At 37.0% G+C, this 18,258-nt stretch overlaps 1 protein-coding gene across 4 annotated transcripts in view; it reads left to right on the top strand.

Moving 5' to 3' along the window:
• IFIH1 (interferon induced with helicase C domain 1) overlaps positions 1-15,753 on the top strand; it is a 55,832-nt gene extending 40,079 nt beyond the window's left edge. The window contains exons 7-16 of one of the 4 annotated variants that reach the window (XM_036859030.1): positions 565-782; positions 1,945-2,061; positions 4,861-4,984; positions 5,513-5,773; positions 7,068-7,327; positions 9,740-9,889; positions 10,707-10,868; positions 14,128-14,318; positions 14,788-14,881; positions 15,347-15,753. In XM_036859030.1, the coding sequence (XP_036714925.1) occupies positions 565-782; positions 1,945-2,061; positions 4,861-4,984; positions 5,513-5,773; positions 7,068-7,327; positions 9,740-9,889; positions 10,707-10,868; positions 14,128-14,318; positions 14,788-14,881; positions 15,347-15,526 (1,757 nt within the window). In that variant the 3' untranslated portion in view covers positions 15,527-15,753. Of the gene's footprint in view, positions 1-564; positions 783-1,944; positions 2,062-4,860; positions 4,985-5,512; positions 5,774-7,067; positions 7,328-9,739; positions 9,890-10,706; positions 10,869-14,127; positions 14,319-14,423; positions 14,882-15,346 lie in introns of those variants that run through there. The other 3 variants (XM_036859032.1, XM_036859031.1, XM_036859033.1) reach the window with 3 other exon arrangements.
• Positions 15,754-18,258: the final 2,505 nt, after the last annotated feature.

Here is an 18,258-nt window from a genome sequence, read left to right as displayed (position 1 = left end):
CTCCGTATTTTTAATTACCAACAAGTTCTTTTTACATATTAGTTGATCCTGTTAGATATGCCTTCTTCTCCGTAGAATAAATACAATCCTTCCTATTTTGTGGGGGATGGGAAGAAAAGGTAGGAGAGAGGTAGGGAAAGAAGTATATATAATCATAATAATTAAATGCAGTGTTAAAACAAGGTAAAATTATTCCTCTTTAAATAATGTTTTTCATTTGATAGAATGAAAATAAAATTCACCAACTTAAAATTAAATATTTTTTAAAGAACAAAAATGTAATCCTGAGAGTTTTGAGGAATAAGCCAGGGTTTGAAGTCCATCCCATAACACTTTTTAGATCTATAAATTTTCCAAAACTCATCTATTAAGTGGGGATAGTGTCTAACAGGGATAGTTTCATGATTAATATACACAAACATCTGTATATACAGGTGGCTAGGATAGTTACATTTCCCCTTAAAAGGTGAAAGATGCTTGACTGCTCAGTTTCCTAGCTTAAAGGTACTTTTACACTGTACCTTGCCAATATGGACAAATGAACCATTTGAATTTTCTTTTAAGACTTTTCTCTCATCATTATTGATGAATGCCATCACACCAACAAAGAAGCAGTCTATAATAACATCATGAGGCGTTATTTGAACCAGAAGTTGAAAAACAATAGACTTGAGAAAAAAAACAAACCGGTGATTCCCTTACCTCAGATACTGGGACTAACAGCGTCACCAGGTGTTGGAGGGGCCAAAAAGCAAGCCAAAGCTGAGGAACACATTTTAAAAGTAAGTAAATCATTAACTTTATGCATAACCCAAAAAACCAAAGTTAAAGAAAATGCCAGTGCTTCTTGGGTAAGATTAAGTCCAAGTGCCATGGTGTGCATGAAAGATGGTATTCCATGATCATCAGTTAAGTGAAATCTATACACTTTCAAGTAAATACACTCAATCTTCTACAGAACAGTAAGTGCCTTAATAAATAACTATGACACAGAACAATATCACAAAAATTATGGAAAGCAAACGTAATTAGTGAAAAATTGGGACAAATGAAATACCTTCTTTTAAATGTCTACCCCTATTGTTAAACTTAATGATCTACTTGATATAGAAATATGTATAAAGTATGAAAGTTTCTAATTTTTTATACACATTCCATGAGTTTCAAAATTGTATATTTTCTTCTGTGCCTTTTTTTGTTCTGTGTGATACTCGGATTCTGGGCAATTCAAATTAAATAGGAAAATGGAGATATGAGAACCTTTAATTAAAGGTGTATTTCTTGTCAGCTGCCCCCAAATGGTAACAACACATAAAGTACTATTGTTGATCTCAAGCACTGAATGAATTCAGAGTAACTCACAAAATATGTTGGCACCAAGGCATTGCATTTTTATGTTAAGTCCCTTTAAGTTGAAGTCAGTAAAAATCATAGAGTAGACAAAAGCACAATTATTGGTTCCAACATATAATTTATTACTAGCATTAAGGACTAACTCCAATCCAAATCCAGGCACATGGGCTTTGGCTGCTCCTGTCTTTGCACTGCCCTCTTTTATATGTAGAAGAAAGTGGTAATATGATCCATGGATGTCAAGATGACCCTTAAAATGCCTCATATAATATGGTTAGCTCATAACCACTCTCTTCCCATCTCTGCAATTTTCTGTACTCTCTCCACGTCCATTTTTCCAGCTGGAAAATGGAATGTAAGGAATGAAAATAAATACTTTTTTTTTCTGGAATTTTCCACCAACTTGATTTAGAAGTTCTTATTTTACTCTATCAGGATAAATGTTATTAGTTAGTCAGATCCACAGTAAAGCAATACTAAAATGCTATGTTTAGCAAATCATGCTACCTACTTCTTACATGAGAAAGAATTCTACATTGAATCAATTGAAAGGGAAAAGTATTTGAATATTGAAAAATGTCTCTTTTTCAGATATGTGCCAATCTTGATGCATTTACCATTAAAACCGTGAAAGAAAATACTCATCAACTTAAAGACCAAATAAAGGAGCCATGTAAAAAGTTCGTAATCGCAGATGACACCAAAGAAGTATGTGCTTAAATTTTTTTTTTTTTTATAAAATCTGGTAGTTTTTTTTTTTTTTTTAAATGGTAGGTTTCTACTTTTAAGATTTATTTATTTATTTTTCACTGATTGATTGGTTGCTATTTTGGGTCTTCGTTTCTGTGCGAGGGCTTTCTCCAGTTGCGGCAAGCGGGGGCCACTCTTCATCGCGGTGCGCGGGCCTCTCACTATCGTGGCCTCTCTTGTTGCGGAGCACAGGCTCCAGACGCGCAGGCTCAGTAGTTGTGGCTCACGGGCCTAGTTGCTCCGTGGCATGTGGGATCTTCCCAGACCAGGGCTCGAACCCGTGTCCCCTGCATTGGCAGGCAGATTCTCAACCACTGCACCACCAGGGAAGCCCCTTAAATTTTTATATTCATTTGATGGATGATACGGTACACAACTGAACGATACAAAGATTATTTATACTGACCATCTGAAGAATGTTATTTTGAAGTTTTAGCAAAAAAGTTACAGTGTTATTCCTTTTTTATTGATATTGGGCAGCAAAGCACTACTGTGAAGTCTCTCTTCAATTCTTCTTTCAGTTTTCTAGTTTATATGAAGAGTAGCTCAGTAGTTGGTTGACTGCATATGAGCCGCGATGGGGTAGGGGTGGTGGAGGGGATGAGGAGGGTTGAAAGGCTAAACTAGAGGGATCACCATAGTTTCTTTTATTCTTTTTACTTTCTTGATGAATTCCAGAATTGATTTCCTGACATTGAACAGAGGCAATAGATTACAGTTGGCAATGATAATGGGAATCCTACCTACCTGACACATTTACTTTCTTATGAAAATACTTATGGTAAAGCAGTGAAATATTTAATTTAATGGTATTTTTGTGATGAACACCTTCACTGATTATAAAAACCAACTGAGAGTCAGTTTGAACATTATAACCAGTACATTATGTCAGTACTTTCTTTTGTAAAATATAAAAAGCATCATAAATTTTAGCTGTGTGTACTTGATAATAAGTGTAATCTTTGCAAATCTACCTCATAAGGATGTTGAATTATGAAATATGCATAACAGATAACATTGTGTTTGAAATGTAGGCACTGAACTAACGTTAGCAACCAGTTGCCATAGGTCATTCTTTTTTGGAAATTCTGAAAAACAGCACTATCTATTCCAGCTGGAGTAGCACATTTGAATGTACTTTATTTTTCTTCACTTTTTGTTACTTATTCAGTTTTATTTGATAAGTTTAAATGCATGTTTCTAATCGTAATCATTAAAAAAAAATCCACAACATCTGTGGTCATCCATTTACAATGCTTGGTGTCAGTTTATTTATCTCTTGTAAAAATAAAATACAGTGTGTGTGTGTGAAAAAAAAAAAGTGATGTAAAAAGGAGCTAATATAGCGTTATATGTCAATTATATCTCAATAAAAGAGCAAAGTAATAGTTATTAATCTGTTCTCCTATATAATTTACCTCTTGTATATAATTTTTTCATTTTGAGAATGTTATAAATGTTTGATTCTTGTATGTAGGACATACCTGAGTTTTAAATCTCACAGCATTTTACCTTTTAATTGATATGTTTACCTCGTTTATATGTGATAATGAATATATTTGACCTTCAGTCTAAAAAAAAAAATCCACATCCTCAGAGTGTATTTTATTTTATTTATTTATTTTTTAATTAATTAATTTATTTATTTATTTTGGCTGTGCCGGGTCCCAGTTGTGGCACGCAGACTTCTTGGTTGCAGCATGCGGACTTCCTAGTTGCAGCATGCGGACTCTTAGTTGTGGCATGCATGAGGGATGCATGTGGGATCTAGTTCCCCGACCAGGGATCGGACCCGGGGCCCCTGCATTGGGAGTGCAGAGTCTTACCTACTGGACCACCAGGGAAGTCCCCTCAGAGTATATTTTAAAAGAATTTGCCATCTTACCTTTTAACTTAATTAACTTTGGTTATACTTTTTATTGAAGCATAACACACATACAGAAAAGTTCAAATTCGTAAGTGTACAGATGGCTGCATTTTCATAAACTGAACACACCTGTATAACCAAAATCCAGATCAAGGGACTTCCCTGGTGGTCCAGTAGTTAAGACTCTGCCCTTCCACTGCAGGGGGGCTCCGGTTCGATTCCTGGAGAACTAAGATCCCACATGCTGCGCAGTGCGGCCAAAAAAAGAAAAAAGAAGAATCCAGATCAAGAAACAGAACATTACCACAACCCTCAAAACTTCCCATTCTCCCCTCTAGTCACCCACCCCCCGTGGGATAACTACTATCCTGACTTCTAACACCAAAGATGGCTTTTGACTGCTTTTGAACTTTATATAAATGAAATCCTATAGTATGTACTCTTCTGTGTCTGGCTTTTTTCAAAACTCTACCTTTTAACTTTTTATTTTGGTAGAAATAATACTGAAACCAGTTCTTCAAAAAAGAATGTTTTCTAAATTAAATTACAAGCTTTCTGAATAATTGGGGCATTACTTTAATATATATTTTTAAAATTACTATTAGCATTCAAAGTGTATATCATTCATTAATTTTATTTTTGTAAACACTTTTAAATTGGAAATTCCAGCAGGGATACCTGGTGTTGGTGTGGTGTGGCTTGAGGGTGGAAGTAAAAGAGAAGCTGATAAAAAAATCAGTGTACAAAGAGGTGATCAGAGTGACTTGTTACTTTGTCTAGACAAAGATTCTGAATCAAATTTGTTATAACATGGAAATTATTTTAACAAAGATAATGTTATTCATTCAGCAATATAAACATGTAAGAATAAGTGTATAATTTGTTTTTAGGATCCATTTAAAGATAAACTTCTAGAAATAATGACAAAGATTCAAACTTTTTGCCAAATTAGTCCAATGTCAGATTTTGGAACTCAACCCTATGAACAATGGCTCATTCAGATGGAAAAAAAAGGTAATTTGGGTTTTGACATAACACAATTTATCCCATGTTTATGCCATGTTTCCAGATCACATATTCCCAAGCAAACTGAAAGTAAGTGTAATAGCCAATGGAATTTCTGTGTTCTGAGTAGGACAAGGATAAACACATTCTAATTCCTTATTTAAGGAAAGAGGCACCAATTCATTTTCTCTTTATCTCCAGAGTCTTTCACTTATTGTATATTTAAAATATTAAGATAAATATTAGTATTTCTGTTTCCAAATGCAAACGCAAACAATATGTTTTTCATGCCATTCCTCTGAGTCAGCATGAGTCAAGTATGTTTTCTTGCTGACGCAGAACACAAGTAGCAAGTCTAGGAGTCAAAAAACTGGCCCCCTTTTAGTGCTCATGGCACGTTTTGAGCCTTAATTTGCTCATTTCAAAAACATGGTGAAGCCTATTTTCGAGTCAGTATCATAAACATATTCAAGTCCACAGCACAGTTGGGGGGGGTGTTCTATCATGATTTCACTCTACATAACATATTTTTCATAGCTGCAAGAGAAGGAAATCGCAAAGATCGTGTTTGTGCAGAACATCTGAGGAAGTACAATGAGGCCCTACAAATTAATGATACAATCCGAATGATTGATGCATATAATCACCTTGAAACTTTCTACAATGATGAGAAAGAAAAGAAGTTTGCAGTCCTAGGAGATGACAGTGATGATGATGGTGATGATGAAGATGCAGGTGATGAAAAGAAACCTTTGAAGCTGGATGAGTCAGATGGATTTCTCATGACTTTATTTTTGGGTAAGAATCAGTGTAACATTTTTGCATGGTCTCATGCATTTACCTCTTTGGCATGAACCCACTGCTTCTGAAGAGCTCTTCAAAAGTCCCTCTTAAAATAATCTTTCATTGTGAAAGAAGAAATCCCACTCATATTGGGGCTATTTCTGATTGATGGGATTAAGTAGCCATGAGCTGTATGATCATAATTAATCATTCGGTCATCTGATTTTATTGTCAAGATGACTACAATAAATTTATCTTAAAAACTAGCCTAATTATTAGATATGGCACAAGACTAACTGTAGTTGAACATCGTAGTACTTCATTATATAAAATCTTCCAGTTAGTTATTCACATATTTTACTAATTTAAACTAATTATTTCTTGCAAATCAAAACTGTAATGAGGTATCACCTCACGCAGTCAGAATGGCCATCATTAAAAAGTCTACAAATAGTAAATGCTGGAGAGGGTGTGGAGAAAAGAGAGCCCTCCTACACTGCTGGTGAGAATGTAAATTGGTGCAGCCACTATGGAGAACAATATGGAAGCTCCTCAAAAATCTAAAAATAGAGTTACTATATGATCCAGCAATCCCACTCCTGGGCATATATCCAGAGAAAACTCTAATTCTGAAAGATGCAAACACCGCAATGTTCATAGCAGCACTATTTATAATAGCCAAGACATGGAAGAAACCTAAAAGTCCATCAATAGATGAATGGATACAAAAGATGTGGTATAGATAGACAGATGATAGATATAGATATATATAGATAATGGAATACTACTCATCCATAAAAAAGAATGAAAAAAATGCCATTTGCAGCAACATGGATGGACCTAGAGATTATCATACTAAGTGAAGTAAGTCAGACAGAAAGACAAATAATTATATGATACCACTTACATGTGGAATCTCAAATATGATACAAAGGAACTTATTTATAAAACAGAAACAGACTCACAGACATAGAAAACAAACTTATGGTTACCAAAGGGGAAAGGTAGTGGGAGAGGGATAAATTAGGAGTTTGGGATGAGCAGATACAAACTACTATTTATAAAATAGATAAATAACAAGGTCCTACAGTGTAGCACAGGGAACTATATTCAATATCTTGTAATATTGTATTCAATATCTTGTAATAAACCATAATGGAAAAGAATCTGAGAAAGAATATATATATATATATCATACTTACATATATATAACTGAATCACTGTACTGTATACCGGAAACTAACACAACATTGTAAATCAAGTATACTTCAATAAAAAAGAAAATAAATAAACTAATTATTTCTTAAAGAAAATAAGAAAATGTTGAAAAAGCTGGCTGTAAACCCAGAACATGAAAATGAAAAGCTGACCAAATTGAGAAACACCATAATGGAACAATATACAAGGGCCGAGGAATCCGCACGAGGAATAATTTTCACGAAAACGCGACAAAGTGCATATGCCCTTTCCCAGTGGATTACTGAAAATGAAAAATTTGCAGAAGTAGGAGTCAAAGCCCACCATCTGATTGGAGCTGGACACAGCAGTGAGTTCAAGCCCATGACACAGGTGAAACCATCCTTTTGGATTTTTTTCTCCTTATGCCGTTGTTTCTCTTCCCAGTTTAGTTGTAGTCTTTTTTCATCAATCTTCCCACCAACCCACCAGTACTTTAATGGAATGAAACACTTGTTCTTGAAAGAAAATTGTTTAATAGCAATCAATCTGTGGTATTTGATAGGCTAACCATTGTTCTAGGAATCATTTTTTTCCACATTCTTGGAGGAACTTTCTAGATTGAGTTTCCTTTGCAAAAAATGATTGACATTTAAACTTAGTAACAAAATGGGAAAACAATTACAATATAATATCAAGTGGAAAAATCAAATTCCCACAAAAATGTGTGCATTATAATTAGAATTATGTAAAATATGTTTGCATAGAATGAGATCTTGAAGGGAACTTGGAAAAATTAAGAATTTGATGTGTTAGAGATTTGGGACTATGAGAGATTTTCTTTTCCTTTTTAAGATTTGTTTTGTTTTGTTTTCAATTCATTATACTACTTTTGTGCACAGTATTAAAAAAACACTTGGGAGAGAAAAAAAGACAGTCATAGAGATTATAAGCATGGGTGAAACCAGGATAGCTTGTTAGAGTAAAATGTTCTTCTGAAGTCATATTGGTCCTCAGTCTTGCTGGACAAGGGGACACTTCAGTTCTGTTATGTTCATCATCATTTGGTCCACTGGAGCAAATTAAATCTGTTTTAATGTTTGCTGAAAAAAGTCATTCTTGAAATTGTCCACCATAACTCTCAGTATACTCTCTACACGTACTCATGTTAAAGTTGCCTCTAAAGTTTATGCCAGAGAAGGCACTGTTTTCCTTGGATAAGGAGTTTACATCCTTTTTTATGATGAGAGCTGGTTTACTTAATATGTTTCCCTTTTTGCCCTAGCTTCCAGGAAGCTCACAGGCAAAATTGAAGTTCATTTTCTCAGCCTATGTGTTAATCCTTGCAAGTAATACACCTATACTCTTTCACTTTTGGTCCTGTTTTTAAGTTTTTATTCTATTAGCTTTAGTGTTAAGACTTTGATTTTATGTGGCCTCAGCTCCTCTTTGAAAAGAGATGGGGTACAAATGGAAGGTATGCATTCAAGCTACTTTTTGCTCCTTACCCATTTCAGACTTGGTGGCTGCATGCCAAAATTTAGAACATGCCCCCTTCCTCACTCCCCACATCCCTACCTGTAAACTGAGCTGGACTTATTGGAAGAGGAGTTAGGCATCTATGTGATATGATTTGAGGGTCTGACACTGTGTCTGAAATTTTCCTTATTAAAGTTACTCCTGTGAATGAAGGCACAAACATCTGCTAAAATCCAAAGACATGTAAGTTTTTATCAGTGGATATGAGTGCAAGAAGGAGAAATTATCAGAGAAGACTGGAGAGCGATCTTTCTGCAGGATTCTCCAGCAGCTAGGAGTCAAATAAAGACACCTGACATGCTGCCTCTGAAAAGAAAGGGATGGGAATAGGAGAACATACAGTTTGTCTGACAGGTGTATTTTTGTTTAATGTTTGGGGGCAAAAGATAGGGTGAATGTGCACCAAAGGCCACTGGACCAACAGCTTTGATAAGAATGGTTATGAAAATAAAACTCCACTGGCCACGTCAAGCTAGGATTATGCTCAATCATTCCTCCTATGCAAGGACCAGAGTGCATATTTGATTTCTTTACCCATATTAACTTTCAAAATTCAGATTTTTCACAAATATAGCTGTTTTAATTACGTTTTTAATAACTTATTCTTTCATTTTTATTTATATCCTTTTGAACAGATAATATATTTACCTCTTTCAAAATTAATAAGGTACAGGATGTACCACTGTCCTCCAGTCTCCCAGCTCCCCTCACTGGAGGCAGCCAATGTTTTCAGTTTCTTCCAGGAATATTTCTTTCTTTTTTTTTTTTTTTTGCTTGAATGTCTCTTAAAATGACCAAATGCAGTATACCGTGTGAATTTTCTCTGTGACTCAAAATTCTACTATCTTTAAAATTGTCACTGCATCTTCTCCTCTGTTAAAGAGCCTGAAATTAATGTATCAATAGTAAAAAGCAAAGCCTATTTTAGTTTCTCATTGCTGGATCCTCTTCTCAACTGAAAGCACCTCCTTTCTTCCTCCCAAGTCACCCATCAATTTGTTTCCTTGGCATAAATGATGGCCTTCCCACCTCCAGACTGGAGGATGGAAATATTTTTGTCATTGTGTAGTAATCCCAGATTGGAAATCAAATGTTGTCTCACCATCATGTCTTTGTTCAATGCCAAAAACAGATGGCAGCAAATCCGTGGATGATTTAATCCTTTAATTTACACTGACCAGTTGCAATTTAATATTTCTTTTCCTAATTAGAAGATTTTACTGTGTTTAGTGTTACAACATTTAATTTACTAAAATGTTTCCTCAGAATGAACAAAAAGAAGTCATTAGTAAATTTCGCACGGGAAAAATAAATCTGCTTATCGCTACCACAGTGGCAGAAGAAGGTCTGGATATTAAAGAATGTAATATCGTTATCCGTTACGGTCTCGTCACTAACGAAATAGCCATGGTCCAGGTACATTCAAATACCTCGATTATGTTAATTTTTGATTTTGTGTTCTTGTTTTGTTTTCTTTTAGTGAAACAGCACACATAATTTTAAAAATATATCTGTTTTCCTACAAAAAGAGAAATCAACCAGATAACCAGACAGCCACCAAATTAAGAAATACTTGGATTTCAGGAGTCCATGTGTTATTCAGTGCCTCACTACTCAGAATGCATTTTTCATGAGGATGATATTATAGTTGATAGTGAGGTTCCTGGGCAAGGCCATAACATTTTCTGTTACTGAAAATGTACCTAAATATTATCACTTTATACAGAAGACTATAGAAATGTATCACCATGTTGAGCATGATTTCATGGAAATATGTGCTCAGCATTGAGGGTAGGATGCCAGGAGCAGAGCCGCACTCTCTACAGCTCTGGCGGCAAGGTCAGAGATACACTTCTCCCCGTTCATCCCTCCTACGGGGTGGGGGGCAATGGGACTCCCCCAGCCCAAATCACTGATGACGGTTCACAGGGTTTGAGAGGGGTGCCCCGGGGAACAGAAAGGCGGGACAAGACGGTCTTGTGTTATTGAAGCTTTTGAGGGCTGGTGTGGGGACTTAACCACCCTCATTCTAGGACATTTTTTCTGCATTAAGGTGCATTTTGAGTTTGAAGTAGCCGACTAAGAAAGAATGAAAAAGAATTAACTTTACAGAGAATAGAGGGATCATTTTAGGTTGGGATACTGAGCAGTGAATATCATTCCAGGACAAAAATGGGAGCATTCACAGCCAGGCATATAGTCCTTCAGTGACTTGATTTCTTTCTGTTCTCAGGCCCGTGGGCGAGCCAGAGCTGACGAGAGCACCTACGTCCTGGTTGCCCAAAGAGGCTCAGGAGTTATTGAACGTGAGGCAGTTAATGATTTCCGAGAGAAGATGATGTATAAAGCTATAGACCGTGTTCAGAATATGAAACCAGAGGAGTACACTCATAAGGTATTGTTTTGGGCCAACTCTGGATTTTGGTTTTCCCTTTAAAATGGCTGCCTGTGGTTACCATTGATATCTCTGTGGCTAAGTCTCCAGACAGAAATTGTGCTGAATTATAAATTCCAGTTTGATGAGCTATGCTGAGTCCAGATTCACATACAAAGAATCAAGATCCATGGTGGGCAGAAATTGTCAGGGAGCCGTTCTATAAACTTTGATAATATAAACTTACATTGTCCCTAATCCAGAAAGACTAGTGCAACTCACTTGTTCAACCCTACCTGGTCATTTTGGTCTGGTCTAATCTGGACAGGCACAATTGTTTCATTCCAGAAATATCTGTGAAGTGCCTACTGTGTGTCAGGCAACAGTGTAGAAACCGAACATAGCAGCAAGCAACACAGATAGACCCCTGCTGCATGAAACTTATATTCGAGTACGTACATGGTGAGATTTGAGGAGGGGAAACAATAAACAGAAATAAGGCAACTAATACATCGAATGGAAAGAAGAGCTGGAGAATTAGAACAGGACAATGTGAAACAAGCTTCTAGATGGGCACTTTAGGTTAGGTGTTTGGGAAAGGCTTCTTAGAGGGAGAGACATTGAGGCTAGCCCTGAATGGTAAGAAAATACATCATATATCATCTAGCTGCATCTCAGTTTACTAACATGGAGTCATTTGAGTTGTGAGAGGAATGCAGTGAAGGAAGAATGTATTTCTACAATATTTCAGGAAATCCCCCATACCACTGAATTAAAGACTGTAACTACTATAATAGCAAACAATCCATTTAGAAGAAAATTCACACCCTTGCATATGGGTGTGAATGTTAGTTTCTTAACATTGGAATTGGCTCTACCCTAAATAGAGTTTCACAAAAGGGATGCTTTCAAATTGGTGTGCATTGCTATAACCAACTCCAAGGTTTCCTGGCCAGGTTTCTACATGAATTTATATTTTAAAACCCCTTTAAATATAAGGCAAACCAAACATTTTGTGGTGTCAGATCAAACATTTGTGGCCATATAATACCCCTGGAAAGTTATTGTTTTACATTTAAAGTCCTAAATAAATCAGTCAAGTGGGATGTTTTCAAAGGTTGATGTTTCAAGACCTGCTGTTTTGTATAAACTCTAGAACCATCTCTGGAGTTTATGAGTCACATTTTTCCAGATAATCTCTAGAAAAAGACCCAGTCCCGTTGGGGGCCCTGGAATGGACTATATTTTTAGGTCTCCTTTGGCTAAGAGACCTACTCTCCTGAAACTACTCCAGGTAGACAAACCCAGAGAAGGGATGGCAATGACGTGGGGTATATGCCACCACTACTCTGTACAAAGCCCCCAGCACCCATTGCCACCAGGTCAAAGCACTCCTTTCTTCTGACTTAAGAACCTCCTCAACACAGCTTTCAGGCAACCACTAATGAATGGTGAGAGTTGACACATAAGGGGAGGTTTATTCTCCATGTTCTATACTGAGTTTATACATAACTGAAAGCTTCTTCAATCAAATCAGCCTTCTAGGAGCAAGTTGAAGATGTTAAACATGTTCCCTGGCCTTCACCCAACAACATTTGCCACATTTTTACATTTTATTTGGGCTTTGATCATAGCTGTGCCTCCCATATATTTGTTATGATCTCTTTTCTCTTTTTGCCCCTCTAATTGTTTCATATTCTTTACTAGTTTAGAGCTACTCTTTTGGTTTCCGGTGTCCTGATTACATATCCAAACACTGACCTTGGTTTTGTTGTCTTTTGTTGTGTCGAGCTCATAGGTGTTTCTTAATTGCCCACATGTATCTGTTCCTATATGCCAAATCATCTTTGCACCAGCTCGCTGACCTGTAAATAGCTTGCAAGAACAACCTAATTAAACTTTTAAAGAACAGAATACTTCAATTCATTACATTGTTATAATTTACGTGGGAAATTAGTCTTCATACTTGTCTGATTAAACTATGTCATAGCCTGCAGGCTCACTTGCAAGGTTTTGTTCTCTTTTCTGTGCTAAATATGGCTGCCTCAAATCAAGGTCTAAAACACAGAGGCGAGAGCCAAAGAGAGGGGCCATTCAGCTTTGCTCCTCAGCACTATAGTTTACTTTTACTGAAAACTTTCCTTCGATCTTAAGGAAAACAATGGCTTCCTCCACAACTTAATATAAATTTGTCATCTCTGAGAGGTTTAGTTTGGAGATAAATTATTTAAGAACTAGGTTTTCTATTGTGAAATTGTATAGGTATGAGAACTGGCCAGTCCCTACCTCAAGTTTTATATCTCTCATAAACTATATTTTCTCTGTTATGAAATATTGATAAGTTTTCTACTAGCCACAGAATGGGGGATATAAAAATTTAAGGACTTATTCTCTCATATAAAGAATGTGGGCAGTGGGCAATCTAGACCCATACAATCGCTCCATGACGTCATGAGGAAGCCAAAACTCCTCTCTCTTCTCTGCCCTTTATTATTTGGCTTCCATTCTCAAGGTCAAAGCTTTTAGAATTTCAGCTGCTGCATGTTCACTCTAAGAAGGAAGGAAGAGGAAGATGGAAAAGGCAACAGTGCCCATGCCAACTATCTGATACTTATGGAACTTTCCTGGAAATTTCACTCAACATCTTCTTATGTCTCAAAGGCCACTGGTTTGGAAATGTCCTCATTTAGCTGGCATATTTCCACTCAGAATAAAATTATAGTTCTGTTCCTACGAAGAATGGCTGCTGAGTGGGAAACTAGTATTTTCTGTCACAAATGTATAGAGGAGATAAAGATAGCTAAGAGTCTGGAAATTACAACATATGAAGAAAAATGAAAGAAACCGGGGGCTTATCATGGATAAGAAACGACTAAGGGTGACGAAGTAACAGTGTTTAGTTCTTTAAAGAGACTCCATGTGGAAGAAAAATTAGACTTATTTTATGAGACATAATTAAAACTAACGGAGGTGGGGGTTAGAGGGATTTTTTTTTTTTTTTTTAATATTGCCAAAGACTTTCTCACAACAGAACTTTTCTAAAATGGAATGGGCTGTGTTTTGAACACCTGAGGATTCCATATTTCTGTGATTACAGGAGAAGATTCTATACTAAATTCTTTGAGGGCCATCACCTCATTACTTCTATTTCTAGACCAAGTGTAGAATTTCATGAGTCAAGTGTACATTTTCATAACTGTCTAAGATCTCTGAATTCCAGGAGACTTACTTCAGTGAAACTATGAGAAAGACCACACTGAATATTCTTTTCTTGATGCAGATTTTGGAATTACAGATGCAAAGTATATTGGAAAAGAAAATGAAAATCAAGAGAAGTATTGCAAAGCAGTTCAAGGACAACCCATCATTAATAAGTTTTCTCTGTAAAAACTGTAGTGTGCCAGCCTGCTCTGGAGAAGATATCCATGTAATTGAAAAGATGCACCACGTCAATATGACACCAGAGTTCAAGTAAGTCCAGGAAGACTTAATTTTAAGTTTCTTTATAAGGGATGAAGCAGGTTGTATTGTAAATGTTCTTCCAAAATAGTACAAGTGAGATTCATTATTTTTCAGAACTTTCCTTTCTCAGCCCCCAAATTATAAACCCTACTTCGTGTCCATTTTTCAAATACATGCACTGGGGCAGGAAAGGAGAAGTGAAAGCCAATTTCAACCAAGGCACATCAGTTTGTGAATGCTCATATTTGTTCTCAACCTCTTGAACAACTTAAGTCTAGTTAAAGTAATCAGCAGACTTGAAAGAAGCTACAAAAGGCAACCTACCCCTTGAGAGGTGCCTGATGATCTGGAAGAGGGGATGAGGTGCTGGCTGGTGCATGCATGTGGACAAGTGGCAAGCCCAGCAATGCGTACCGTGTGCTGCATACTGGTCCTGTGTGAATTCTCAGGGGTGATTCTGATTCCTTGATAATTTTAGGAAACTGTACATTGTGAGAGGAAACAAAGCACTGCAAACAAAGTTTGCTGACTATCAAACAAATGGAGAGATAATCTGCAAAAAATGTGGCCAAGTAAGTAAATTGCTGTGGGCTTAATTTTACTTTGGCCAAAAGAAATTCTTAATTGAATGTGCTCTTTTTTAAAAAAATATTTGTTTATTTATTTATCTTTGGCTGCATTGGGTCTTCGTTGCTGTGCGCGGGCTTTATCTGCGGCAAGAGGGGGCTACTCTTCGTTGTGGTGCGAGGGCTTCTCATTGCGGTGGCTTCTCTTGTTGCGGAGCATGGGCTCTAGGTGCGCGGGCTTCAGTAGTTGTGGCTTGCGGGCTCAGTAGTTGTGGCTCACGGGCTCTAGAGTGCAGGCTCGGTAGTTGGCTCACATGGGCTTAGTTGCTCCATGGCATGTGGGATCTTCCAAGACCAGGGTTCGAACCCATGTCCCCTGCATTGGCAGGTGGATTCTTAACCACTGTGCCACCAGGGAAGCCCGTGAATGTGCATTTAATTTTTCCTCTTGCTCTCTCTTTTGTTTTCCAGGCTTGGGGAACGATGATGGTGCACAAAGGCCTAGATTTGCCTTGTCTCAAAATAAAGAATTTTGTAGTGGTTTTCAAAAATAATTTACCAAAGAAGCAATACAAAAAGTGGGTAGAATTACCAATGACATTTCCTGATCTTAACTATTCAGAATATTGTTTGTTTAGTGATGAAGATTGACATTTGATTCAAGATTCTTTTAAAATATTATCAACTTGACATTTAACATGATTTTGATTATTGTTTTCATTATACTACAGAACTGATGTGAGAATTAATAAAAATCATTGCTTTACTCTGTGTTGAGCTGTATGCAAGAAGACAATATATTATACTTTCAATTTCTACCTTGTTAGTGGGCAGAGGTAAAGAAAAGCTACCAGTAAAACTCTAGTGTGGAGCATTATAGTACAGTGGAAAGAATGCGCGGGTATAAATGGGGATCTGAGGTACTAATCTCAGTCCTGTCAGTAATTTTCAGAATAAAATTAAGCAAATCAGTTCATCTCTCTGAATTAGTCTCCTTGTTGGTGAAATGGTTATGGTATTATCTGCCTTTGCTTTTATTAGCTTTCTACTGCTTCATAACAAATTACCACAAATTTAGTGGCTTCAAACAACACCCATTTATTATTGCACATGTTCTGTAGGCCAGAGGTCAAGGCGGGGTCCTCTGCTCAGTGTCCCAGAAGGCCGAAGTCAAGGTGTCAGCCAGATGATGTTCTCATCCAGATACACTGGGGGAAGAATCACTTCCAAGCTCTTTCAGGTTGCTGGCTGTCACCTCCTTGCAGCTGAAGACTAGGATTCCTGTTTTCTTACTAGCTGTCTACTGGGGAATCAGTCTAAGCTCCAAAGGGCACCCTCACCACGTGGCCTGCTTACGGGGCCTTTCACAGCTATTTGCTTCTTCACGGCCAGCAGGAGACTCTCTCAAGTCTGCTAAGGCAGTCTTAACTGTAATCTTATCATACTCACAGGTCCTGCCCACACTCAAGTTCAGGAGAATTTTCAGGGAGTACACTTCCCACACCACTTGCCCAGTTTTTGTGATTAAGTCATATATGTGTATATATGAAAGCACTTTGAAAAATATGAAGCACCATGAAAGGCAAGGTATTATTGAGAAGCAGCCGTCAGGCAGGTTAAGGCTTACTTCCACAGCTTTCCCTCCATGAACATAACACTATGCTCAAAAATTACCTAACAAGAATGGAGGCTAAATCCAGGCTAGTTATGAATACACAGAAGATTACCTGTGTCAGTGGAGATGTCCAGGGTTCACACAGGGTTGAGCAGGCAGCAGATGCTGGATGTCATTAGAGAATAAATAGAAAATGCCTACCTCTACCACTCCCTAGTCCTAAGCAGAAGAGTAACCTCTCCGTGTCTGGGACATTGTCAGTGTTCCTGAACTAAGTGCGATCATTTGGAGATAGACACAGGGCCCAGCACAACAGAATTCTCCCAGCAAACAAACAGCCTCTTTTGTCATGGAAGAACCACATGATCAAGACAGAACCACAGCTGACCATTTTAACCCACACTTAACCCTGTCTCACAGATGGTCTGCTCCACAAAAAGTTACCTCCTATGGCGAAGGAAAAACAAAATGTTGGAGGGAGTGAAAAGTAAATTCTTCTGTGGTTTTTGGATTAATTAAATTCAATCTAACAGTAGCTTTGAATCTTTTGATTAAGACCTAAGCAAAGATGAATATTAACCAATCAGAGCTCTTCAGAATGCAAGAGGACAGAAGATGATTGTGGTTTTCTTAAAATACTTTTTAAAAATCCAGCTGACTCCATTTAAAGTATTGCTGTCTTCTAGAACATTCTGTCAAGAGGACAGATGATTGTGGTTTTCTTAAAATACTTTTTAAAACTCCAGCTGACTCCATTTAAAGTATTGCTGTCTTCTAGAACATTTTGGAAATTATGCAAGAAACCAAATGCATAAAATAGCTAAATATACTACTGTAACATATGTAGACTGTTTTTAAGGTGTCAGCAAATATCAGGTTTTTTTCATCTATGTTTTCTCATAATTTTTTTCAATAAAGAGGTATTATTTCTACTGCAAAGATTTGAAATACATGTTTCAAGTAGCATAAAACTTAATATGAAATTATACTTGAGAACTCAAACTACGATGCATTCAAAAACAATTGTAATCATTCTAACGTTTTGATTGTTAATGCACAGTTTAATACTCAGGACATTTTAAGGTCATTTAACAGAATATGCTCATGACAGGTAGACACCCTGTTAGATGCCTGAGTTTCAGTACCTACAAAACCTTCTATTAGTTGGGTGACTGAGCAACCTCACTTCACAGGGCTTGTGTTTGCTTTCCTGGAAAATCAGAGATTGTATTAAATGGTATCAAAGTTTCCTTACAACGCTAGCATTCTCATAGTTCATGCTTCTGGCTCCCTGGCTCCTTTCATTTGGAGACCCTGTTTAGTGATTTGAGGTAATATCAGCTGTGGGCTAAATATCTACTGAATACGTTACACATTTGAAGGTAGCTCCTATTTGCTGAAGGGCATTGCAGGGGTCTCACAAAACAGGTACACTGGCTGGAGTCATGCGCCTTAAGGCAGGTTTGAAAGGCCCAAAGGGGTCAGGAAATTTTACAACAACAAGCATTTCCAAGCCAATAGATCATTGGCCAACCTTGGGCATAAGAAATGTAAAGGCTTACTACCAAAAATCTGAAATCACTTCAGACCATATGAAATTAAGATACAGTAACTTATAGTTTATACAGATGTTTTGAATGTGAGGCATTGAGACAACACAAACATGGGTAAGAAATGGTTTTCCACAGGATGATCAGTGCAAGTCACGAGCAATTGTTGAAAGTGAAAAACGCCATAAGAGAGGTGAATATTTTCCTCTCTGCAATTT

Source organism: Balaenoptera musculus, chromosome 7 (genome assembly GCF_009873245.2).
Source record: "Balaenoptera musculus isolate JJ_BM4_2016_0621 chromosome 7, mBalMus1.pri.v3, whole genome shotgun sequence".
NCBI lineage: Eukaryota > Metazoa > Chordata > Mammalia > Artiodactyla > Balaenopteridae > Balaenoptera > Balaenoptera musculus.
This window is presented reverse-complemented; position numbering and strand designations above follow the sequence as displayed.